At 40.8% G+C, this 26729-nt stretch overlaps 1 protein-coding gene across 1 annotated transcript in view; it reads left to right on the forward strand.

The window, feature by feature from the left end:
- The first annotated feature begins 4393 nt into the window (after positions 1-4393).
- Positions 4394-26729, forward strand: part of DNAJC10 (DnaJ heat shock protein family (Hsp40) member C10) — a 36916-nt gene continuing 14580 nt past the window's right edge. The window contains exons 1-15 of the mRNA XM_024204022.2: positions 4394-4480; positions 5474-5848; positions 8169-8334; positions 10198-10248; positions 14417-14499; positions 14687-14818; positions 15940-16033; positions 16313-16390; positions 18624-18667; positions 19056-19193; positions 20178-20267; positions 21633-21746; positions 23213-23327; positions 26056-26183; positions 26491-26607. Coding sequence (XP_024059790.1) covers positions 5645-5848; positions 8169-8334; positions 10198-10248; positions 14417-14499; positions 14687-14818; positions 15940-16033; positions 16313-16390; positions 18624-18667; positions 19056-19193; positions 20178-20267; positions 21633-21746; positions 23213-23327; positions 26056-26183; positions 26491-26607 — 1554 coding nt within the window. The 5' untranslated portion in view covers positions 4394-4480; positions 5474-5644. The remainder of the gene's footprint in view (positions 4481-5473; positions 5849-8168; positions 8335-10197; positions 10249-14416; positions 14500-14686; positions 14819-15939; positions 16034-16312; positions 16391-18623; positions 18668-19055; positions 19194-20177; positions 20268-21632; positions 21747-23212; positions 23328-26055; positions 26184-26490; positions 26608-26729) is intronic.

A 26729-nucleotide genomic window follows, 5' to 3' on the forward strand; every position in this document is an offset into this window, starting at 1 on the left:
GCTGTCTGAAGGAGGAAGTTGTGCTCGTAGCATCCCTCGCAGGACATGAAGCCCTTCTGCACTGAGCTGACGGCGCCCCCGCACACTGACCAGTCTGTGATCCTTGCCGCGAGGCAGCTGGCATACAGTTTGTAGATGGTGGAGCAGAGGGAGATGGGCCTCCAGTTGCCGGGGTCATCTCGTTCGCCTTTTTTGTGGATGAGCACGGTCATGGACGTTTTCCAGGAGCGGGGAACACAATGGAACTGCTTGCATTTGTTGAAGATGGCAGCGAGCACCAAGCAGCCGGGGTCTCGCTTCTTCAGCAGGGGGTAGCGGATGCCATCTTTTCCAGAGGCGGTGTTTTTGGTCCTCGACAGCCTCGCCTGTATTTTCTGCGGGGAAAAATCTCGCTCCAAGTCCTCCGTGAGGTCGATCCGGGGTAGCGGGGAAAGGCACTCTGGGCGTCGCAAGTTGGTCTGGGCCTCGTGATCAAACACGTCCTTGAAGTAGGAGTAGAGCCTCTCGGGCTGGATGGCACAGTAGGAGGAGGTCCCGTCGAGGATCTCCCTCATGGCTTTCGTCCGGTTCATCCTGTATAGTTTCTGAATACGGGATGCAGCCGCCGGATCGTAGCGGCGGCCGACGTCGCCTCTCCTGCCTTCTCTGGCGGTGTTGTTACGGCTCGGCGCAGGGAATCTGCGAGTGGCCTGTGCGGCTTCCCAGGTTTCCCTCCTTCTGGCCGTAATTTCCGCAGACAGTTCTGCAGTCAGTCTGTCCATCAGGGTGTCGAAGTTCTCAAAGTCCTCAGCCTTTGCCAGCTCCTCCATCCATGCAGATTGCCACGGCGTGGCGACCCTCGCTCATGGCCGTCGCTCCTCCTGCTGCATTGTCTCTGCAGGTTCAGGTGCTGCGGGGACGGTCTGTGGCCTTGTCCCTCGGACTGTGGAGCGGTGTTCAGGTGGGTCTTGAGGCGGGGGTCCTGGTGTGGTGGGGAGGGCAGCTCTCGGTCTCTCCGAGGCAGCACTGGATCTTCTGGGAGGGAGTGGGGTTCTGGAAGCACTGGTGCTGGGCTTTGTAGGGGCGCAGTCGTGTTTGGAAGCGCTGGGGATGGTTCTGGTTCTTCTGCGGGCGGCATCCGGCTGGTGGGTCCTCGGTGGGGCATGGGGTTTTTGGCGGTCAGAGGCTCTTTGGGTAGCCTTGGAGGAGGTGTTGGGTCTCCCGGGGGCGGGGTCTGGCTGTGGGATCTCGGGGCTACGGGAGGCTCCTCCATTGGCTGGATCTCGCCGTGCAGCCTGGGGGACGATGCTAGTTGCTCCTACGGCAGGGCGGCATGAGGTTACCTGTGGGGGAGCGCTGCAGCGTCTCGTGTCCGTGTTGTGCCGGATGGTTTTTATGAGGTCGCTGAGGCGTCTGGTGAGGTTGTTGACCTGGGAGGTGGCGGTGGTCCCCCTCACAGCAGGGTCCAGCATGGGGATTCTGGAGACGGGACTGGTCCTTTTGGTGGCATCGTCAGTCCTCAAGGCGAGGGTTACACTTCCCTCAGTTGGCGGTTGTTCCCCCCTTATCTGCTGTGACTCTGGGGACGCTGGCTGGGGTGCTGAAGCCAGATCATCAGTGGGGGTCAGGGTTGGAACCCGGAGGATGTCAGTGGGATTCACCTTCGCGGTCGTGGCGGGTCCCCTGCACGTGGCTTGATGAGACTTACATTTCTTTTGGGTCTCGAAGGGGAGATCACAGCGGCTACACCGGAAAGCAATCCGTTTGTTGTAGGTCTTACGAACGTGTTTGCTGAGGGCCGCGAGGGTCTGGACTCCATGGACGGGGAGGCAGAAGGGGCAGAGGAGGAGACCTGTAGGGAGCGGGTACTGGAGGTAGATGCGGTCTTCTTCCCCTGCCTCACCTTCCGTGGGGCGGATCTCTGTTGTGCCTGCAGACTTGCCAGGTGATTCCTCTGGGTCTGGTAGAGAAGCTTGGGGAGGTGAAGTCGCTCTTGGGGGGGCGCTGGACTCACTGGCCACGTTGTCTCTTTGCCCGGAAGGACAGCGTGCGGCATCGAGATTTTGGGCTCTGAAGTGCATTCCCCTTCGAGCGGCCCGCCTCCGGACAGCCGGGTAGAAAGTAGTTTCAGGGTCTAGGGTTGAGGAGGTGGTTCCTTCCGGGGCGTCCCTCTCTGGAGCAGCGGGGCAGCGATCAGCATCCTGGTCCTGGGTCGTCGGGGGGGCTCCCGTGGTGGCATCCTTCCCAGCGGCGCGGCGCTCAGCATCCTGGTCCTGGGTCGTCGGGGGGACTCCTCCGGTGGCATCCCTCCCAGCCGGGCGGCGCTCAGCATCCTGGTCCTGGGTCTTTGGACGGGCACCTCCGGTGGCATCCTTCCCGGCGGGGCGGCGCTCAGCATCCTGGTCCTGGGTCGTCGTGGGGGCTCCTCCGGTGGCATCTTTCCCGGCGGGGCGGCGATCAGCATCCTGGTCCTGGGAAGCGGGCAGGGTTCTCCAGGGGTCCTCCTCCAGAAGAGCTGTTGAGATATTCTTGCTCCTGGATGTGAGGTCCCGAAGAGCTGTCCTTCTAGAGCCAGGTCTCCCTGTAGCGGTATCCACCAGGGGTTTCTTCAGCCAGCTCCTAATGTTTTCATTCTTGCAGGTGGTCCGGGTCTTCCGTGAGGCACCAAGGGTGGTCTTCAGAAGAGGTTTCTGCTGAGCTTTCTGGGAAGTAGGAACAGCAACAGCCGATGACAGTGTAGCTGAAAAAGAGTTTTCTTCCAAAATAGGTGGAGTGGAGTATATCTTCAAACCAGCATCAATTTTTTCAAAAATGGCTGCAGGAGATTCCATCTTCTGGATGGGTGTTTGTAGTTGTTAATCAGAAAAAAATTAAACTGATAAGAACAGACACTACACTTGACCAGAGCATCCTCTCTGTCACTCTTAGAGACTAACAAATTTATTAGAGCATAAGCTTTCGTGGGCTACAACCCACTTCTTCGGATGCATATCTGTATCTGTACGAGTTTTTTCATGAAGTTGATGGATTTCCACTCCATATGGCTAAATGCAATGCCTATGCATCCGAAGAAGTGGGTTGTAGCCCACGTAAGCTTATGCTCTAATAAATTTGTTAGTCTCTAAGGTGCCACAAGTACTCCTGTTCTTTTTGCGGATACAGACTATCACGGCTGCTACTCTGAAATCTGTCACTCTTGTTTTCATTCTCACTCATCTGGCATCTCTCTCTCTCACTCTTCAAGCATAATTCTGTATTAGATAGATAAGTGGAGGCAAGGGGGACATTTCTAGGCTAACAGTGACTGCCCCTTCTTCCTGCCCTTTGCCTCCATGTTTCGTGAGTGCAATTAGCCTTCACTGAGTTACACCAGAACTGAATTTGGCCCTGCTGGTCACATCTCATGCAGCAGCACTGCTCCAAAAGAGCATGACATTCTGAACGTGGCTAGAGTGTGGGACAATCCTAGTTTTGCAGTAGGAATGGTTTTCATTTGTTTTGAGAAGTCTCCAAAAAGCAAGGAATGCCTGGGAAATTATTACTGCTGTATACAGTGTGGCAGCACTGATCAAGTAGGGAAACTAAAAATCAGAAACATCAAAGGGAAATTTAAAATAAATGGCAAGAAAATGAGCCCATGTGGTTTTGATTAAATGCTCTTAAGTCTGGAGGGGTTGTGTGGCTTATTTGCCCCATGTTTTTAATATTATTGACTCCTGGGACCAAGGGGTTTGGTGGGCAGGAGGGGGATCAGGGCTGGGGCACAGAAGGGGTTCATTAAGATGAGCAATTATCAGCAGGAGAAAAAAAAAGTTTTGTAGTGATAATCAAGATGGCCCATTTCAGACAGTTGACAAAAAGGTGTGAGGATACTTAACATCAAATTGGATCTATTTCCCCATGTTAAGTATCCTCACACCTTTTTGTCAACTGTCTGAAATGGGCCATCTTGATTATCACTACAAAACTTTTTTTTCCTCGTGCTGATAATTGCTCATCTTAATTAATTAGCCTCTTAGAGTTGGCTGGGCAACGCCCACCTTTCCATGTTCTCTGTACGTGTATATAACTTCTTCCTGTATGTTCCCTTCTATGCAGCCGATGAAGTGGGCTGTAGCCCACGATAAATGTGTTAGTCTCTAAGGTGCCACAAGTGCTCCTGTTCTTCTCACGCCGCTACTCTGAAACCTGTTACCCCAGACACCCAGCCCCGCGCGGCTCCCTGGGGCCGGGCCGCACCCGCACCCACCCAGCCCAGCGCGGACCGGCCCCCGCTCCGAGCCCGGCCCGGACGCAGGAGCCGCGGCCACGTCAGCCCTCCCGGCCTGGTGACTCAGGAGCCGCCCGGCCCCACCTGCCTCCGGCTCAGAGCCGGATCCGGCTCGGGTCTCCGCCTCGCTCCTCCCCCGTCCCATGCTGCTCCGCGCCGGCCCCTCCTCCGCCGCCTGCCCGCGGCCGGCTCCTGCGCACCCCGCCGGGGAGCCGAGCGCCGCACAGACCGGTAAGAGCGGCCTGCCTGGCCCGGAAACCCGCCTCGTCCCCGCGCTGCTCCTGCTGTGTCACCAGCGTCCTCCCTGGGCCGAGCATCCCGCCGCTCCAGCCCTGCCCTCAGCCACCCCCACCTCGCCTGGGCTGCTTCCCCCAGCCCCGCGCCTCCCCTTCCTCAAGCAGCTTCCCTCTCCCCATCCCCGTACTCCTCCCCCCTGTCCCAGATCGTCTCCTCGTCCCGATCCCGCCTCCTCTCCCCCTTTCTACCCTACCGTCCCAGCCCTGTGTTACCCGTGCTCTGCCCTCTGCCTTCCCCAGCCTGTCACACACTCATCCCCCCGGTTCAGGTGCTAAAGGAGCTATCTTTGTTCGTAGCCTGTTTCACACAACCTGCATAGCCCGCATATACTATGCATAGATAGACATCATCACCCACGGCTGCGTGCATCTAGGTACATGACAGGCTGCATGACTCTGAAGCCACCCTAGGCCAGCTGAAGCCATTTGAATGAGGGAGGATTTTAGGTTCGTTTTGATTTTTAAGAGGTTTTAAATGTCTAATTGAAACACATTTCACTCCTGGAATGAAGGATTGTGCAATGTTAAAACAATTACTTTTAAACTACTTGCTCCCACATACAGAAATAGCTCCTCCTCTTGTCCCTCAGTGAGTGAGACTAGGGAAAAAAATATTAGGCAGGAAAAGCAAGCAGAAGATAAATAAATTCCTAACTCGTAAACATGTCTAGGCTTTAATGTCTCTCAGTGGGGCCTATTCACATGAGTAAAGCTTTGCAAAATTAGCCCATACCAGAGAAGGAGTGATAAAAGTTAATGACCATTAACACTTAATTTAAGTAGAAATATCAAGAAGTTGATCATTTTTTCCTGTTACTAATGTTAGGTGCATTCTGCTAAAGCTGTTAAGAAACGTATTAATAACTTATCAATGTAATATAGTGAAACCTCTACTAAATGGCTTCCCTCCCCCCCCCCCCCTTTACAGGTTGTAACTTTTGCAAGACAGTTATCATGTGACTGCGGATTATGACAACCAAAATCTTAAAGAAAACTCCTTGAATTAAACATCCATATCTTTTGAACATCTTGGAACTTATTGGACACTCTTTGAAGTCTGTCTGAATTGTAACTTGTATAACTTTTTAAAAGCTTCATAATGGAGTTCTTATTATCCAAAGGAGACTGCATTAGAGATTTGAAAAGAACTTTATTATTTTTAGTTTTAACATGTCTGGTAGCTCTTGTATGCACTGATCAGGACTATTATAGTTTACTTGGAATATCCAAAGAAGCAAGTAATAGAGAAATAAGACAGGCTTTCAAAAAACTGGCATTAAAGTTACATCCTGATAAAAATCAGGTAAGTAAAATCTTTGTGTTCCTGTGAGCTAATTTGTCAAGTGTTAACTTTAAAATGGACTTTTATTTGCTTTTTAACAAATTTGAAACTTTGCATCTTTGTATCTTAGATTTTTGAAGTGATGTAATAACATGATACTTAGTTTAGACTAGCTGACTGTCCTGCAAAGAAAAACAAAAGTAAAAGAGTGGATATATTAGTAAATTATGGCTAAGTTGAACTGAAGTCATACTGAGCCATTGCAGCTGAAAGGCGTGATAATTTATACAGTTTCTCCAGTGCTTTCTCTTACTTAGAATTACACTGCCTCTTTCGGTTTTAGCTATTAATTACTGTTCTTAATAAATATTGCTGGGCTATGTTATGTCAGTCCTATTTGGAAACTGAGCAGGGGAAAGCAAAAATTCTGGGAGGGCCTGTGGATGAGAAGGGGAAATGGAGGGACCCCTGGAGAGACAGGAATCAGATCAAATTTTGAAGACATTACACTGGTTGAGAGAAGTCTGTTAGTGTAAATTCAAATATACTAAGGAAACATTTTTTATTTTTATTCTCCTATATGTTACTGGAATAATTAGACTAAAAGTCTTGGAGTAGGGCAATACAAATGCCCTGCTACTGATCCTGATCCTGCTACTTGTTACATGCATGTGGAGCCCCAATGAGGTCAGTGAGGGTCCATGTGGACACAGGGATCTGCCTGCACAGAGCAAGCTGCAGGAGTGGGGCCTAAAATGCAAACGTTGATACTATACTGTTGAACTTGACGTCAAGGAGAAGGACTTTCACCAAACATTTATGACTTGGGTCTAGGAAGCAAGTGTGTATTTGACTATATACCCGGTACTAACATCTCAATGGGGAAGAGAAGAGTGACTGAACATGGATTAACTGTTGAGGAATATGTTATCGTATATAGCCTCTAATTAAGAAGACTTAATTTTATTATGCCTTTCCCTCCACAATAAAGATAAAAACGGATCAGCTGTAACCTACTATATGTGGCGGATTCTTGCTATCTCAAAGAGCAATTCAGCGATAACTGATATATCACTTGAAATAGAATTGCTTATTCTCAACAGTGTGTGAAATGCTCTCTCAGCTACTTTATAGGTTTTAACTGGACTCTCTACTTATACTTTCAAAAGTATTAAGATTCCAAAGTAGTATCTATAATTTCCATAAAATATGGAAATATTACTATGTAAGAGAGATTTCTCAACAGACTACCTTCTGCAGAATTAAACATACATTTTGTGTAGACTCTTAGATTACACTGATTAATGCATGTAACTCCCAGTAATGTTAATAGCAGCTGTCCATGTGCATCAGGCAGAAAATAGTCTCTTTATAACTTATTTTTTAGTATTGCTGTACATTAATGTAGTAATTTAAGGCAAGTTTTTAAGTAATAATGGGAAAGGTGAGAGAGTTAATATAATACTGGTGAGCTAGTTCTCTCAGTCAGCACAGGACCAAGAGAAGGGATGTAAAGTTAGTTGTAAACCACCTTTCCACTCCCCTGATTCTGGAGTTGACTAGAAGCCAAAATGGTCCTTGATGTAATTAAAGGAAGCCTAAGGATTGTTCTGAATTGTGCCAGCTACAGCATTTGGTCTGTCCCTAAAGGATCACTCGTCTCTAGCCAAGGACCACTGGAGAACATTATATTCCATCTCCACCCCAGGCTGCCCACCTTGTCTCCATCACTTCCCCTACACCTGAGTGGGGATGGGAAAGAGGAGTGGGAGGTAGAGATTGCTTCTGTGTCACGGGAGTTCCTAGCTGCAGTTGTTTTGTGCCACCAGACTGATGCAAATAAAGTAGAGCCAAAGGTCAGCACGTGCCCAAGTTTTATTTCTGTAGGAAAATGGTAAATCCTCAGAGGGCACGTAAGTGTTTTCTTAAGGGAAAATTGCACTGTAATAACATATTGCAATCACTACATCTAATTCTAAAGAAGTAAATCACTAATATATTTAAGTATAAAATAAACAGAATAAAAACCAAACAGAAAACTTGCTATCTTGACAGTCTGGTGTAGAATTCAGCTCACATTTGAGTGATTAGAAAAGCAGAGACTTTCAAAGTTATTGTAAGATCTTCAAGTGTGAGTTGAACTCTCTGTGCTACTCTACCTTGTTATCAATACTGGTTGTCTTGCTTGGCGACTTCTATCTGATAGCAACTTCCATTGAGAAACAATTTACAACATTCATAGTTATGGAGCCATTGAAACAGATGTATTGCTGAAAGTTCATTTAATATTTTTAGTTATAGATTAGACAAATATTTAATAATTGTGGTTTTCCTTTGATAGAATGATCCAGATGCTCATGAAAACTTCTTGAAAATAAATAGAGCATATGAAGTATTAAAAGATGACGAGCTACGGAAGAAGTATGATAAATATGGAGAGAAAGGTCTTGAAGATCACCAACAAGGAGGTCGATACGAGAGCTGGAACTTTTATCGCTATGATTTTGGTAAGATGTGTGTTTGTAGTTTGCTTGTCTTTTACAGTCCTGAGTAAATGCAAAATTGTCAGCTGTGCCAACTCTATGCACACACTGGCCTCTTAGACCCTCTCTTCCTCTTTCTAGCCTCCACAGCTGTCTTTTTTCCTTTTCCTTTCTCCCTACTGACTATGTTAGCCTTAAGGTATCTTGTTAAAATAATTCACCAAACAGCAGTAATAATACAGTCAGCTTGGTATGAAATCCACTCATTATACTAAGTATTTGCTTTTTTACTGTTCATTATCATTTACTGTGTATTGTAGTGTGTGTGTATATATGTGCGTATTATATGTGATAAGTGATCTTTGTTCATTTGCAATCAACTACTAATATTGTGTCGTATTAACTTCTTAATACAAGGGGAGGGTTTTTTCTTTAATTCCTTCAGATGATTTTTTTTATATTGGAAACCCATAACAAGTATTTTCCCTAACTTACATTTTTTTATTTATTACACTTAATACATCAAGAGTCCAATCCTGCAAAACAGTTAATTCCCATAGAGTCTTATTGGAGATCAGTGTAACTATACCAGGAAGTAAGCATACACACCAGAGCAATAGGGTTACGCCAAAAATGATTTTTAAATCAGTTCTTCAAACAAAAATTGTCCAGATATTTGCTGGGAATTAGACTGCCATGTCTTTTCAGAGCTATTGTGACACAGTTAGCTAATCTGGAAAATAGGCAACTGAGAGACTTCAATGATGACTTCTACCATACCATAAATATGGAAGCTGAAGTGAGCCCCTATTTTAGTTAATTGGATAAAAACCTCACAAGTGAAGGAGAGAATTCCTACACTTGTATTTTGCTAAAGCAGTCTAACCCTGAAAAAACTCAGAATACAAAGGGAACATTTTATAAAACAAAAACCCCAAGAACTACTTTAATGTTTGTGTACACCTAAATTAAATAAACCAGAGACGTGCACATTGCATGAAATTGAGAGTGATTTCAAATTTCTTTAGAGGTTACAATAATTTAAAAATGTCACGTGTTTGAGTCTGCACTTCTTGACAAGTGGTTGATTTAAAATGTCAGATTTTTAACTTTTATTGAACATTCATTTTAAGTTTATGTACAGTTATGCTTATTTTCTTTTTCTTCTGGATTTTTATTTTATTGTGAAATTATTGCTTCTGTATGGCGGTGACTTGATAACACCAGAGGAGACTGAAGTTCTGTCTTATTTATTTGTATTATAGTAGTACCTACAGGCCTCAACTGACATTTGGGCTTATTGTGTTAGGCACTGTACAAACCATACTGAGACAATTCCAGCCCCCAAAGAACTGACAATCTGAATAGATAAGACAGACAAAGGGTCAGAGAGGTTTGGGGCCCCAAGAGGGAAAGTGAGAAAGGTCAAACAAGCAGGCCAGTGACAGACCTGGGACTAGAACTTAGGTTTCAAAAGTCTCAGTGCTGTGCTCTGTCAGCTGAATCATGCTGCCTCTCAAACCCTCATCAGGCACTCAGTATTGTGTCTCATCTGTGACAAAGATGCACCACGTCTTTGTGTGTACAGCCAGTTCAGTCTCCCATGCCTACTTAATGATTGGTTTGTCTGCTGAAGATGCTAAAAGGTTCCCAGCTGTGATGATGGCTATTGTGATGTCTCCTGGGAATTGAACTGAGACCAAATGAATCTTATACATACCACTGAATTACATATCACATGGCAAAATCTTTCACCTTGCTAATATGCACCATCTTTTGTTTTCTACAAATTTCATTTTGTGCAAGCACAGGAGTATTTCTGGATTCTTTTATGTAAAGATTGCAAAAGAAAAACATAGTTGCTGACTTTGTATTTTTTCTTACTAGGTATTTATGATGATGATCCTGAAATCATAACATTGGATAGAGGAGAATTTGGTATGTCTGTCAAGTCATATGGGTTCGCTAATATTTTAACATTGTGTAAATATTATTTTCAGACTGAATTTTTTCATGGTATACATAGATTATAAATTGTCAGAGAAATTGACCAGAGAAAATATGCACATTATTTCCAAAGATAAAAATGTTTTTGAGCATCATGGGTCAATTCATAAATGCTATGCAGATCAATGCCAGTCAGCTTTTTAGATTGAATTTGAAATAAAGTGTGTAATATCTGAAGGAAGGGGAAATTATTTACCTTGTAACTTTGTTTCTCCAGATTTATTATCCTGCAGAATTCTCACTCTTTGGTCTTGAGCACACATCTCCTTCTAGGCAGCTGATCTCCAAAACTAGCAATTCAGTCAGTTCTACTTACCCGCAATTCTGCTTGTTTGAAGATACCATTTGACAGGATTCCTATTCTGACATTCCTAAATCTTGGCTCCCTAATGTCAAAAATAAAAAGTCTTAATCCAGACACCAGGAGACAGCTCATACTGCTCAATGATGTGTGTGTGTGTGTGTGGCGGGGGGGGAGGGGGGGGGGGCTTTTGTTTTTCCCCCTCTCATATTTATTGTTAGTGTTTACAGACAGTTGATGTGTTTTCAAAATAAGATGCTGTGTGTACTCACAGACAATTAACAGTGTTCTACTATTACTTTCTGGAAATTAGTAAATCTTAACTATCTTTTTTATACTTCAACATTATATTAATTCAGCAGTTTTCAGTCAAACATACTGACATCTTGTAGCACAAACAATAATTCTCAGACAAAATAGAAAAGACAAAATACAAATGAATTAGAGCCAGGATGTGATAGTGATTTTTTTATACAGATACCTGAAGAGGACAGCTTGTTTTTCTTAGATACACTCTGGCTCAGATTCCTTAGATGTGCATGCAGTGTACTGCTGCTACTCTTTGTCAAACAAATGTGTAATAGATATAGTAGAATCTACATCTAGGATGAAACACACACGTATACTCCAAAACAGTACGAGTTAGTGCCTGGAACTATATGAGGATTAATTACTTAAATTAAAGGGGAATTAAATCCATCCTCTAACCAAGATACAGAACAGCCCTATGCCCCCTCAGCATTCATTTTCACAGCAGCAGCCATCACTCTTGTACACCCCATACTTTGTGATCACTGGATTCAAGCAGTTACCAGTGATTCAGACCCCAGCCAATCCCCCAAATCCCTGCTATGACGGGCTTTGCAGAACCAGTACTGAGAGTCTTCTTGTGCCACCTCCTTATTGCCCCTTCCCCATGCCACTGAACCACTGTGTCTGCTGTTCTGAGGACCTTTTGCACCCTCTTCTATGATGGGTGATGAATTAACCTTTGGTTAATGATAATCTAATGACAATTTATTTTATAACAAATGATAATTTATTTTATAATAAAACAATGTAAATTTTCTATGTATAACAGCTTCCATGTTAAAATTCTGGATATATGAATTTAAACAAAGTTCTGTTTAAAAAAAATTAAAGGGAGATAGCCAACTTAATTTCACTTCTATGACCGTCTTTTTCTCCTCCTGTTAGAAGTAACACCTAAAGATAAACATAACTAATATAGAATGTTGGGGAAAAGTCATTGTTTTCCCACTTGTATATGTTTGACAGCATTTTGTGTATAGTTTTCCTTATATAGTCAGCTAGGCTTTGAGCCTGCAAGCTGAACCACTAAGGTACACCATTATACCCATATAGAGCCTCATGAAGACAAAGAGGTTCCACATGAGAACACTGGCCACCTGCAGAAACAGGACTGTAGTCAATTTCCCCTGTTCATTTAAGTGTTTCACACAGCAACAGCAGAGAGATTTTTAACATAGGAAAATGTGACTGAAAACCCCACAAAAGTTAGGGACTCTGAGCCACGTGATTTGATGTCAGTGGTACCCCTTTTAGTAATGAGTTTTCTAATATACATACATGCTTTGACAGGGTAACAAGCCTTGTGGATGGGGGAAGCGGTAGATGTGGTATATCTTGACTTTAGTATGGCTTTTGATACTGTCTGGCATAACCTCCTCTTAAACAAACTAGGGAAATACAGCCTATATGGAGCTACTATAAGGTAGGTACATAACTGGTTGAAAAAGCGGTCCCAGAGAGTAGTTATCACTGTTTCACAGTCAAACTGGAAGGGCATATTGAGTGGGGTCCCGCAGGGATCAGTCCTGGGTATGGTTCTGTTCAAGATCTTCATCAATGATTTAGGATAATGGCATAGAGAGTACACTTATAAAGTCTGCAGACCATACCAAGCTGGGAAGGGTTGCAAGTGCTTTGGAGGATAGAATTAAAATTCAAAATGATCTGGACAAACTGGAGAAATGGTCTGAAGTATAGGTGATGAAATTCAATAAGGACAAATGTAAAGTACTCCACTTAGGAAGGAACAATCAATTGTGCACACGCAAAATGGGAAATGACTGCCTAGGAAGGAGTACTGCGGAAAGGGATCTGGGGGTTATAGTGGATTGCAAGCTAAATATGAGTCAACAGTGTAACACTGTTGCAAAAAAAGCAAACATCGTTCTGGGATACATTAAGTGGTACATTGTAAGCAAGACATGAGAAGTAATTCTTCCCCTCTATTCCATGCTGATAAGGCCTCAGCTGGAGTATTATGTCCAGTTCTGGGTGCCACATTTCAGGAAAGTTGTGGACAAATTGGAGAGAGTCCAGAGGAAAGCAACAAAAATTATTAAAGGTCTAGAAAACATGACCTATGAAGGAAGATTTTAAAAAATTGGGTTTATTTAGTCTGAAGAAGAGAAGACAGAGGGGATATGATAACAGTTTTCAAGTGCATAAAAGGTTGTTACGAGGAGGAGGGAGGTAAACTGTTCTCATTAACCTCTGAGAAAAGGACAAGAAGCAATGGGCTTAAATTGCAGAAAGGGAGGTTTAGGTTGGACATTAGGAAAAACTTCTTAACTGTCAGGGTGGTTAAGCACTGGAATAAATTACCTAGGAAGGTTGTGGAATCTCCCTCATTGGCAATTTTTAAGAACAAGTTAGACAAACACCTGTCAGGAATGGTCTAGTTATTACATGGTCCTGCCTTGGGGCTGGACGAGATGAGACTCAAGGTCCCTTGCAGTCCTACACTTCTGTGATTCTATGCTCCCCTTTGAGACTAAAAGGTAGCCATCTTACAGCAAAAAAACTTCAGGACCAGACTCCAAAGAGAAACTGCTGAGCTCCAGTTCATTTGCAAATTTGACACCATCAGATCAGGATTAAACAAAGACTGTGAATGGCTATCCAACTACAGAAGCAGTTTCTCCTCCCTTGGTGTTCACACCTCAACTGCTAGCAGAGCACCTCACCCTCCCTGATTGAACTAACCTCGTTATCTCCATACTGATTTATACCTGCCTCTGGAGATTTCCATTACTTGCATCTGAAGAAGTGAGGTTCTTACCCACGAAAGCTTATGCTCCCAGTACTTCTGTTAGTCTTAAAGGTGCCACAGGACCCTCTGTTGCTTTTTACAGATTCAGACTAACATGGCTACCCCTCTGACCTTTGAGACTAGTTATTAGGTAGTTGGCCTCTTACCTAAGCACATTAGATTGATTCGAGCCTGCAATTTAAATTGCATTTTCAGATGTAAAATTAAACCTCTCTTATTTGAAATAGATTTTTTTATTCAGTTCAGGTTTGAGCATTACTTACCATATGGCAAGAGTGCAAGTGATTGTCAGGAGAGAACGTGTAGCTGATGAGTAGAGGTAGTGTTTGTATTTTGTTAATGTAACTAAGTTTCTATAATCCTTCTGATATTTAACATATATATTTAATCTGTTGGAGTGTTTAAATTACTACTGTAGTGTGTTTACTAGCTCAATTAGATGTAAACAAAATTTCATAGTTAAGCAGGGGGTTTCACTTCAATTATGCCTTTCATGTGTCCTGCATATGTCAGTGTGAGTGTAAATGGAGTTGCAGTCATTACACTATTCTAGGTATTAATGATATCCACTGAATCAGGGAATTGAACTCGGGCCTTAAAATGGGTGTGTATTTATTCTCTCTCTCAGACTCTCACTATTTGTAGATGCACAACTAAAAAGGAAGCTTTTATCAATTCTTAACTTAAGTATATTTTTGTCTCCTCTTGTTAACCAGATGCTGCTGTTAACTCTGGAGAACTCTGGTTCATCAATTTCTATTCCCCTCGATGTTCACACTGCCATGATTTAGCACCTACGGTATGTATTTACAGTCGGTATCTTAATTCTGAAAATGTATTTCAAGTAGACACTTTTTTTAATTCGAGTAAAACTTTTTGTCAAGTTTGATTTGCATGCTGAAGCCAAAGTCTAAAACAGCAGAAGAATTTTGAAAATTGTTTCAAAAGAAAATATCCCAAGTTTTCTTTTTCCCCTTTCTTTTTAGTGGAGAGAATTTGCTAAAGAAATGGATGGACTAATACGCATTGGAGCTGTAAATTGTGGTGATAATAGAATGCTTTGTCGGATCAAAGGAATTAATAGTTATCCAAGTCTCTATGTTTTCAAAACTGGAATGGTGAGTAATTAAACTGTTTTTTTCCCCAGGTTTTATAAATAATGGACATTTATATGCTCTTTCTCTCTTGTGCATGTATTTGTGTTTTATTATGTGTTTATATTTTATATAAAAATAATTAAAATAAAGTTAAAGAATTCTAAGGAAGAATACTAAACTAAAATACATTTGATCATTGATGCTATAGCAGTAAAGAATTTTTCTTTATAATAGTGTAATTTATTCTTCATCATTTATAAAAAAAAAAATTATTTGGACTTTCATTCACCATGAACAGCCCAATTACACTAGACAATTTCAGTTTTGATCATGTTATATTACAACTAAATGAGGAAATAAATAAATACCTCTCAAGCAGTTCTCTTCAGATCATTTTGCAACAGAGAGTAAGTATCACTTCTTCCATTTTGGGGAAATTGAGACACTGGGGTTAAATGATTTGTTCAGGGCTGTACAATGAGTAAGTGATAGATCCAGGAATTGAATACAAGGCTTTGAACACCCAGACCAGTGCCCTCTCCACTGAGCCACACTGTCTCATCACAGTTCTGTATTGGAGTTTCCAACAATGTAGGATGATATTTAAATATATGCAATACTCTGCTTTAAGCTTAAGGAACTTTGACAGTATTCCTTTAAAAGACACCCGCCGGTTATTTTTTACAAAATTTCTTCTACTGTAGCAATATGCTGTACTGCATGCTACTTAGTCTGGTTATTGAGCATTCAGCACATAATGCTACAGTGGAGAGAATGTGTAAACTTTTGAGGAGGTTAAAGTAGAGGAGATGTATCTTAACAGAAGACTGGCACAATACTCACTTCTTTTAAACAAACAAACATGACTATGGGAACTGATATTTCTGAGGTCTTATAATCCTTGTATTTCTGGACTAAATGAAAGCCACATATAAACTAGACAAGGGCCTGAGTCACAAAATTCAAATTTAAGGTTGAACTCCAAACACTCTAAAGTTTGGAATGGAGGGTAGAAGCATTTGGATCTAGGATTTTGGTTAAGGTCCATCTGCAGCGTAAATAATAATTTCAATTATTAATTACTGTGTAATGATTTCTGTAAGTTAAATTTTGCGTTAACTTTTTTTTTTTTTTTTTTTAAGAATCCAGTGAAATATTACGGAGAGAGATCAAAGGAAAGTTTAATGAGTTTTGCCATGCAATATGTCACAAGCACAGTGACAGAGTTATGGGCAGGTAATGTAATTTGTTTGGGCTATTGATCTTTTTATTTTGTTTTTTAAGACAAGGAGGTGTTGCCAGGATTATATCTACATTTAATTGTGTGTGTGTACCCAGTATTTCTTACTCAAGGTTGAAATTTATGCGTGTGCACACACACAATACTTGAAATTAAAAAACTGTTTAATTGTAATTGTGCTAATAAGCATGCTTGTTTCATAGTTTACATGCAATATTTTTTCATATTTAAAACAAAACATCAAACAAATTGTATTTTGTGCCTTTTTTTTGTAGGAAATTTTGTTAATGCTATTCAAACTTCATTTGCCTCTGGTGTTGGCTGGCTGATCACTTTCTGTGCTGAGGGTGGAGGTAAATATATTAAATAAGGCAAACTGATTGAAGAGAAAACAATTCTTTTGTTTTTCACTGACAGCGACACAATTGCTGCTGCTTCTAATGAAGATATTAATGGGGTAAAATTCACCCATAGCGTGGAAGGCCAGCACAAGGCCATATGGATCACTTAAGCCCCATTATAGGGCTACTTGGGAAAGGGAACGTTAATGGAGGAACTGTACAGTGGTGCTTGCGTACCCTATATGTGTCACAAGATGGGCCTCTGTCCTGGGCCCACAATGGGGCCTGGCCATGGGATCCATACTTCTGCAGTAGCCCCCACATCCCATGCAACTGACACAGACAGGTTTTGGCTGCTGTTACAGCTCATAGGCTGCAACATCAGATACTAAAAAAGTACACAGCATCCCTGCTCATTGGCCCTGGATTGGTGGGAGTGGTGGACTTCCCTCTCCAATCATAATGCAAAAAAGATTGAATAATGATTAAATATTTTAGGCATTATGTAGCCCTTGCACAACTTAAGTTTGCGTATCGCAAACTACAAATATGATGATCAAATAATTAAAAAAAAAAAAGGGAGGGGGTAATCTTTTTAAATAAATCAGTGGTGGTTTGGATTGGCACCCTTCCCAGAGCCCTCCCCATCTAGTGTCCCCTCTCCCGCCATTGGGGACATTTGTACTAGCAGTCACAGATGAGCCATGTGCCTTTGTAGGCAGTCATCATATCATCCTCTCCATAAATTTATCAAGCTCAGTCTTGAAGCCAGTTAGCTTTTCTGCCCCCACTCTTCCCCTTAGAATGCTGTTCCAGAACTTCACTCCTCTGATGTTTAGAGACCTTTGTCTAATTTCAAGCATAAACTTGTTAATGGTCATTTGTTCTTGTGTCCACATTGGCGCTTAACTTAAATAACTCCCTTCTCCCTCCCTTGTATTTATCCCTCTGATGTATTTATAGAGAGCAATCACATCTCTCCTCAGCCTTCATTTGGTTAGTCTAAACAAACCAAGATCTTTGAGGCTCCTCTCATAAGGAAGGTAGGTTTTCCATTCCTCTGATCCTCCTACTAGCCCTTCTCTGCACCTCTTCCAGTTTGAATTAATCTTTCTTAACCATGGGAGACTAGAATTGCACACAGTATTCCAGACGAAGTCTCACTAGTGCCTTATATAAAGGCAATAACACTTCCCTGTCTCTACTGAAAATACCTCGCCTAATGCATCCTAGGATCACATTAGCGGCCCATAGTCATCCTGTTATCAACCAATACACCCAGGTCTGCCTCCTCCTCTGATACTTTCAACTGATAAGTCCCCAGTTTATAGCAAAAATTCTTGTTGTTAGTCCCTAAGTGCGTGACCTTGCACTTTGCACTGTTAAATTTCATCCCATTTCTATTACTCCAGTTTTCAAGGTCATCCAGATCTTCTTGTGTGACATTCCAGTCCTCCTCCATTTTGGCAATACCTCCCAACTTTGTGTCATCCGCAAATTTTATTAGCACACTCCCACTTTTTGGGCCAAGGTCAGTAATGAAAATGTTAAATAAGAATAGTCTCAGGATCGATCCCTGAGAAACTCCACTAGTAACCTCCCTCCAGCCTGACAGTTCATCTTTCAGTATGATCCATTGTAGTCTCCTCTTTAACCTGTTCCTTATCCATCTTTTAATACTCATATCAATCCCCATCTTCTCCAATTTAACTAATAATTTCCCTTGTAGAACTGTATCAAGCACTGAAATCCAGGTAGACTAAATCTACTGCATTTCCTTTGTCAAAAAATCTGTTATCTTCTCAAGTTATTACTTTTCAGAAATGTTCATTCTAATGAAATCTCTTTCTATGACAATTTGATACATAGGTAGATATTTTTAAAACGTTGCTCAGGCGAGAATCAGTTTACAAGGGCAGGAATCATAAGCCATGTAAAACACTGCTCATATTTCAAAATGAGAGAGGATTCTCTACTGATGAAGCTAATATAGAATATTTTCATTCACAATTGTCATCACATAGGAAGTAGCTTCTCAAGATTTTTCACTTGAAAAGCTACAAAAAAAATGTGGTTTTTTGGTTTTGTTTTTTAAAAAGCTAGCAAACATGCATTGTGAAACTGTAGCCTGCTTCCTCCTGGGATTCTTGGTGAGCAGAAGAAAAATTCTAAACTAGAGTAAGTTTAATGATTTGATCATTTAAGGCCTTTGATTTACAGGTAAATCATTATTTTCATTTTCCAGATTGTTTGACTTCCCAGACGCGCCTTAAACTAGCTGGCATGTTGGTAAGCAGTATTTCATTTGAAGATGTTACCCATTATATTTAAATCAGAATTCCAAAAGGTGAAATCCTGATGCCATAGAAGTCAATGGCAAACTCTCACCGACTTCAATGGGGCCAAGATTTCACCCAATAACTTTCAAACAGTTTGTTTGCAAATCACCTTTATGTTTGAGAGCCATCTCATTATTGGACATGATATAATGGAACCAAATGTTTAAAAGATTTCCTAAAATGGAGTACATGACTATCAAAGTATTGTTGTGCTCCCTGTAAGTCTTCCTTTCCCCCATCTCCTAAAAACTAACTAGTTGCCTCTGTTGTCGTTGCAGAAATTCTTCTGACCTTGAGTTTCAAAATAACACACTCAAATTGTTGCTTTTTTATTTCAGGAAGGCCTTGTTAATGTAGGCTGGATGGACTGTGCCACCCAGGGTGAGCTTTGTGATAATTTGGATATCTCATCTAGTACTACAGCATACTTTCCACCTGGAGCCACCTTAACTAATAAAGAGAAAGGAGGTGTTTTGGTATGAGTTATTTTTAAACAGTTTGTGTCTACGTACAATATGGTGGTGGTGATGAGAAAGTGGATTATAAACATTCACCAATCAAACAAAATTGAATTTATTACACTGAGAAATGTTTGTTCCCAGTTTTACATTTAATTTATGTGCTAATGGTAAATTTGATATATAATGAGCTAGATACCCTTCTTAAAATCTCAAAGAAATGTGATCTACATGCAATGAAAATGGTCTTGCATTGCCTGTCACTATGGATATGTGCTGTGTTGTGCTATCCTCCTATTACCATATCACCTTAAACTCGTGTTTCAGTTGTCTTGAGGTTAATATTCTTAATTTATGCAAGAAAATCACCAATCTGAAACGTGACACACTCTCATATGCTACGGCCACCTAAGCCCTTCTGCAAAAGTGAACCTGAAGAGAAAGTAACAATCACTGGACCTACATTAAATCCACCAGCATTGAGTTACTACTTCTTATGCACTTCCTGATGTTTGCAAAATTACAGAAATACAGTGATCTGAACTATACCAATAGTACAGTAAAATAGAGATATGTTGCCAAATAAAGTATTTTGTGAGTTGAGGCCATGTCTTTGTTTTAGCACACTTGTTGAGAAAGCATGTGGTATTTTGTGTTTTTAGTGCGGGTGATGGGGAAAAAAGCAGTGTGTGTGACAGTGGGATTTAGTCTCCTATGTGCCTAAATCACTTTTAAAAATAAGACTCAGGCATCGCAACGCTGAGCACAGTGTGCCTAAATACATTTTAAAATCTGGGTCTAAAAGAGCAGACTGCTTAGAGTACAGTGTTCTTGTAATAGCAATTAAAGGGAAGTTTGAATCAAGTAACATATATTGATTAACAGCTTTTTTCAGTTGATGAATGGGGACTAATCAGGTTAATTCTGTTGAGGATTGCTAATCAACAATCAGTTTAATGTTTATACATTTTATATAATTAGAGTGACTTTTTTCTCTTCTAGTTTCTTAACTCCTTGGATGCCAAAGAGATATATTTGGAAGTAATGCAACATCTTCCAGATTTTGAAATGCTCTCTGCAGCCTCATTAGAGGTAAAGTCTAATAAATAAATAAATAAATGAATAAATTTCTGATTTTAAGTTTAAAAGGCCACATTCAGCAAAATAATCTCGTCTTTCTGAAAAGTTTTCACCTCCTATTGGTATAAACAATTCTTAAAATTACTATACCCAAAAAATATTTTTTTCTCTAGCTTACTGTTTGACAGCCCTTTTATCTGTATTGAGTTTCATTGTTTCCTCTATTTGCAATCAGGCCTTTCACACAGCAACTGGGGAAAAGAAGCATTTTTTAAAACAGGAAAATATGACTAAAACCATAAAAGAACTCGGAATAGTGTAATGACTACTGTTTTTCTTTTTAATTGACTAAATTCCTAGTGGACTGTTTCGACAACTAAATCTAGTTTCATTGATATCCTAATCATTAAAGACTCAATTGAATGGGTTTATATGTGTTAGTGTATCCAAACTAAGGCCTAGTCTACACTAATGAGGTAAGTCTATCTGAATTACGCAAGATACCTAACTTAAGTCGACGTAGCTTAGATCAACTTACAGCGGTGTCTACACCACGCTGTGTCGATGGGAGATGCTCTCTCGTCAATGTAGCTTCCACCTCTCGGGGAGGTGGAGTACTGAAGTCGACAGGAGAGCATTCTCCCATTGACTTATCTTGTCTTCACCAGGACCACTAAATCGATGCCTGCTGCATTGATCGAAGCAGCACCGATTTAGCCAATAATGAAGACAAGCCCTAAGCCTCAGTCTCCTTTCACTAAGCTAATAATATTGTTTGCTGCAAGTGGTTCTTTAATGTGTCGGCTCTTTGCAGCACACGATGTTTAATTGTTAACCAGTCAGGATGCTTTTACTGTGTTATTAACCAATTAAGTTATCAACTTGCACTAAGTTATTAACTTATTTGTTGTGAGAATTTTTATATATATAAAATAAATATTTCCTGTCATACTGTTAAATATGAATTGTACTATAGTAAATGAAACAATGAATTCACACTCCTGTGGCTCTTTTGGGTAATATTGATCGCTACTTTGGCTCTTGAACAACTGAGGTCTGAGTATCACTGCTTTAAAGAGAGAGTGCAAAGTTTAGCAATTTTGATCTAGTATGAGGGAGGCAAATTGTAAGCAAGATTAAAAAGATATAGAAAGTAGTTTTTAGATTTTCTCTTTTAGGGTGGTGCTCTATTGAAAAGCTGTTTAAATTTATATCATTTTGAAGGGCAATGTAATGTGTGTTGGAAACGGGTTTAGGTTCTGTTGAATTACTTAGCATTTGATTTACAGTAACATAACTGAAAACATGGATTTAACTTACATAACTGGTAGAAACTGGAAACTAAGCATTTCTCTCTCATTTGCTTCCCATTTTAAGGACCACGTGGCTCATCACCGGTGGCTGCTTTTCTTTCAGTTTGGTGAGAGTGACAAGTCAAATGTGCATGAGTTTAAAAAACTGAATTTTCTGCTTAAAGATGAACATATTCAGGTAAGAATACTCATTTATTTAGCATTATGCACCGTAGCTTCCCATTAACAAGCCGTTTCATGTTATCTTCTTTATTATCACCTATCAGTTGTAAGTACTGAGACAGATTTTGCTCTCACACCTGTGTACATCTGGGGTAACTCCACTGATTTGAGAACAAAATCTGGCCCACTAAGTAGAACTTGAGTATGTTAAAACATGAAAGAACGGAAAATAATTACAACACAAATTCTCCTTAACCTTCCCTATTGTATCAGACTGTTGCATTGGATAGGTCAGGGGTCGGCAACCTTTGGCACGCGGCTCGCCAGGGTAAGCACCGGTTTGTTTACCTGCCACGTCCGCAGGTTCAGCTGATCGTGGTTCCCACTGGCCGCGGTTCGCTGCCCCTGGCCAATGGGGGCGGCGGGAAGCGGCGTGGGCCAAGGGATGTGCTGGCCACCGCTTCCTGCCGCCCCCATTGGCCTGGAGCCAGGATGAGCCGCGTGCCAAAGGTTGCTGACCCCTGGGATAGGTGATTCCTGCTGTAGACCACAATTTTCAAACTTGGGTGTGCAAAGTTAGGCACCCAAGCCCTGACTTAGATGTCTAAATCAAAGTGATTTTCACAGTACTGAGCACTTGCAGCTCCCATTGAATTCAATATCAAATATGATGCACATTAACTAAACCAAAGTGGACCTACGTACCTACGTATGGGGTAGGCACTTGTGTTTGAAAACTGGTTATAGTCCATATTTGTCTCATTTCAACAGTTACATTTGATATGTCTGTGATAAACCTAGTGCAGTTTTTTCTTTACAGAAGATGAAGACATACTTCAAACAAAAGTCTTGCAAATCTTGAACAGTATTTTAAATATTTACCCCATAAAGATTTTATAATTTTATTTATGTGTGCTTGAGGCTAGAACTAAATTAACTTTCATTCTTAAAAGTAATTCTTGTGTAACCAGGGGAAGTTTGTATAATTAAAGACCATAGATCATACAGTTCTCTAATGTAAGTTCATAGTAATTTCCATGGACTTCAGTAGTTACTCTGCTAAGAGCAGAATTTGGTCCCCTAGTATTTATCTCAGATGCTATGTTCTCTCAACATTTTATTTGGAAGAAATTGGATTATTTTAGTTTCTTTTCCCTATACCTGTCTTTGAGGTAAGAATTAGCAGTGATTAGCTGTGTTGCAATATTAAATTGTTTTGTTTTTATAAGCTTTTCTCTACCTAATTGTGCTTGTGGTACATAATACGTCTGTGTGAATTGTATTACACCTTAAACATTGATCAGTTTTATGACTGATACAAAGATCACTAGCACTTATAAAAGAATATTGCATTTATAACTGACAGGAAGTACCATTTTGGAAAAGCATCTTAACTTATGTCAACTTTCCAAATATACTAATATAAATAAATTAGATTCCCTTATTCAAAAAGAAAAAACATTATTGTTTGTTTAATAATAGGTTGGAAAGATTGACTGCCTTTCTGCACCAAGTGTCTGCAGTAATCTTTATGTCTATCAGCCATGTCTAGCAGTCTTTAAAGGAAAGGGAACTGAAGATTATGAAATTCATCATGGTAAGGCAAACCGACAGAAGTTTTAAGCTAGTGTGTAATTTTTTTAGATGAAGTCTTTTGCAGACTGAATTTGTTTTTCAGAACAATTGTTTTCACAACTCTAATGATATTACATCATAATTTTGCTTTAACATTGCCTATTGTCTTGTTATATTAGTCTGTATACTTTTTTCTTCTGTAAGCAATCCTCAAACACCAAAAGATTCTCCTCCTACTTATTCACTTTTTAGTACTCCCTCTATTTCAAAGACATCATTACAGCCTTGGAATAAGATTGGGAATTTCTGAAGCCGATCAGTGCTGCTCTTTGCTTTGGCAAAGGTAGCTGAAAAATGACATAAGGCACACCCTTCCCCATATGCTGAACATGCTGCTTGCACAATGCTTTTGGCTTCAGAATCTTGGGACTTCATCTCTTATTTTACATGTGTCCATTTGCTAATTTCACATCCACCCACTGTTGTCACATTCTGGGGTGACAACTCTTCACTGGTGTGGATTTATCACCTCTTTTCCCTGTAACCCCAAGTGCCTCACAATGCCTTGTCACTGGCTCTCTGCCTGGAACCTCCACAGTTAGCAACAAGCATGCATTCTGTCTATGTATTGGGCAGACTTGGACCAATGCCTGCAATACCACAGATTTCCACTGGCTTCACCTAGCCTTGGTTAACAACTGGGATGATGAGTCCACACTGTCTCCGGCCCTGAATTTTCCCAAAAACACATGTTCTGAAATGTCCAGCCCTGTTTCGGAACAATCAGAGGGATATTAAGATTTGTTACCCTTTTAAGGAATCATATTCAACACTTTACTACTTTACCTGGAATTACAAAACAGTTCACACCATTGGGTTGGCTTAGATTTAAAAAAAAAAAAAAAAAAAGGATTTCAAGTGAATTCAAGTATAAGACAAAATTAGAAATGGTTACCAGCAAATAAAAGTGAAAACACGCATTTAAAAATTAATCTAGCAATTTTTAGTTCAAGGCTTTTTGTAAGACCTACAGTCTTCTAGCAAGATAGTGACTGACCCTCCCCGCGATCAGGATCTGTCCCAGAGGCCCAAAAGGTTCTGGTGCTTTTGTCTTAGGTAAAAGAGAGAGAACTTGGGGTACCTGCCCCTTTCTTTTATAGGCCATTGAATCTTTGAAATGGATTCTTCTGAAGGATACCCCCTCGCCCCCCAAAAAAGTAAAGTTTATCCAAAGCAGCGGGAGGAAGGCGACATGGTGTCTCATGATAAAGGAGGCTCCATGCTCTTTCTTCCCCCATTTGTGTTTGCAAAAATGAAAATTGCTCTGTTTCCTGCCATCTTCTCCCCCTAGTGTCTTGAGGATGCTGTTTACTACTACTATGTAAATTGAGATAAACACACATTCCTTTGTTTAGGATAGACCTGTTTAACAACGTTTGTCTAGGCAGGGCTGTGTGGTTTTGAATATGTGCTAATAACATACAGCAGGAATTCATAACTTTACATATAATATTGCTGCATACATTTCACCATGATATTATTGACCCCAGTGAGTTATTAGTTTTACTACATTAGTGTGGAGTGTGAATACAGCGGTGCTTTCAGTCACAGCCACTTTTGCCATATATGTTTAGGTCCTCCAATGCCCACCAGTAAATAATTCCAAACCTACAATGTTGAAGTGTCCCCTTGAAAGAATTCTGAAATGCTGTAAAAATTTAGGTATCGACTCAGGGCTGGAATTGCAGTTCATATAAATCAGTGTAGCTCCATCAAATTCAATTGAGTTATGCGTGGTTACACCAGCTGAAGATCTGGCTCAGGCTCTGAAGCATGAAGAGCATAGCACACAAAAGATCTCAACCAGAAACTTAGTCTGATAAAACCTCCTACTGAGCTAAAGCCATTGCTTTAGAAGGGACCAATAGAGCTCCTGTCAAATAGGTACAACGTTTTTGTAGCCAAATTCTATATAAGATGCAAACAACATAAAGAGAATTTATCTTATTTTTAATGCTGGTATGACTGCAATCAGTGCCGATTCATCTAACCTTTTTCTTGCAAGTTTTTAAAGATATCTGTATCTTCTCTTAGGAATGGCTCCTTTTAATTTGTACATAATAGGTGGCATCTACAACCTTTGCCACAACTTGTACTTCTCCTAGTTATTAGTTTGGTTATGAGAGAATAATGTTGAGGGTCTCATCTATCTAAACTGAGTGAGAGCAATATTAAATTGCATCATCACTATGCTGTGACCTGAGACATTGCTACTTTGAGTTCCTTCAACTCAATCATTTTCAAAACAAAAAGCATTTTCCACAAAGAACACTAATTTTATATTTTATCCTGGCTAGACATTTTATGCATTAAGCATTTTCATATCCAAATGTCCAACATGAATTGCCATACTTGTTCCCTACACTGAGCAGACTAGTGAAATGATCCTTACGTAGGTTGAGGTAAGATGATAGCTGTACAGTTTATTTAATAAGGCCTTGTTCAAAGACCACTGAAGTTAACTGAATAAGTCCCATTGACTTCAGTGGGTTTTGAATCAGGACCAGTGTGGCCAGTGACAAAGTTTGCATTTACCAGCTCTTCAGCCTGATCTCCGGTATAACATTCGTAATAAGACAAATCATACACTGTTAATGAAACGTGCTCCTGTTTCTGGTAAATAGAGTAATCATAAGAATATAGATATTAAGAATAACAGTGAGTTGTTTTGGGGGGGGCGGTATTTTTAGGAAAGATGATCCTATATGACATAGTTGCATTCGCCAAGGAGAGTGTAAACTCTCATGTTATCACACTTGGGCCTCAGAATTTTCCTGGCACGGAGAAGGAACCATGGCTTGTTGACTTCTTTGCACCTGTAAGTATTTGATTGCTATATTTCTTTTCCTTTTTTTCCCTAAAATATGTAAATATTCTATTAAAATACCAGCATTGTTTTTGAAGATGATATTCTATAGCATGGAGTACCCTAATAATTCATTAATCCAAGGTTGTGACATTCCTACATTTATTGGAGTCTTGTTTGTCAAGACCACACACAAATTGCTCAGCATACTGTGAGACATCAATATATGTATTCACATTTCCGCAGAGAACTGTTTACAGGAGAGTTACATGTTCTTTGCTTTGTTTTAACAGTGGTATTATGATTTGCATTTTTTTAGTGGTGTCCTCCATGTCGAGCTTTGTTGCCAGAGTTGAGAAAAGCATCAAAGCACCTTATTGGTCAGCTTAAATTTGGCACACTAGACTGCACAATCCATGAAGGGCTTTGCAACATGGTAAGCTGCAAGTATTAAAAGGTCTTATTCAATAAATGCTGTTTTCTTGTACTTAAAATTTCAGAACACATCCAAACAGGGTGCTCCATTATCAAGGCTTTTTTCAAGGGAATAAACTATAC

Source organism: Terrapene carolina, unplaced genomic scaffold (assembly GCF_002925995.2).
Source record: "Terrapene carolina triunguis isolate 2854851 unplaced genomic scaffold, T_m_triunguis-2.0 Scaffold62, whole genome shotgun sequence".
NCBI classification, from domain to species: Eukaryota; Metazoa; Chordata; order Testudines; family Emydidae; genus Terrapene; species Terrapene triunguis.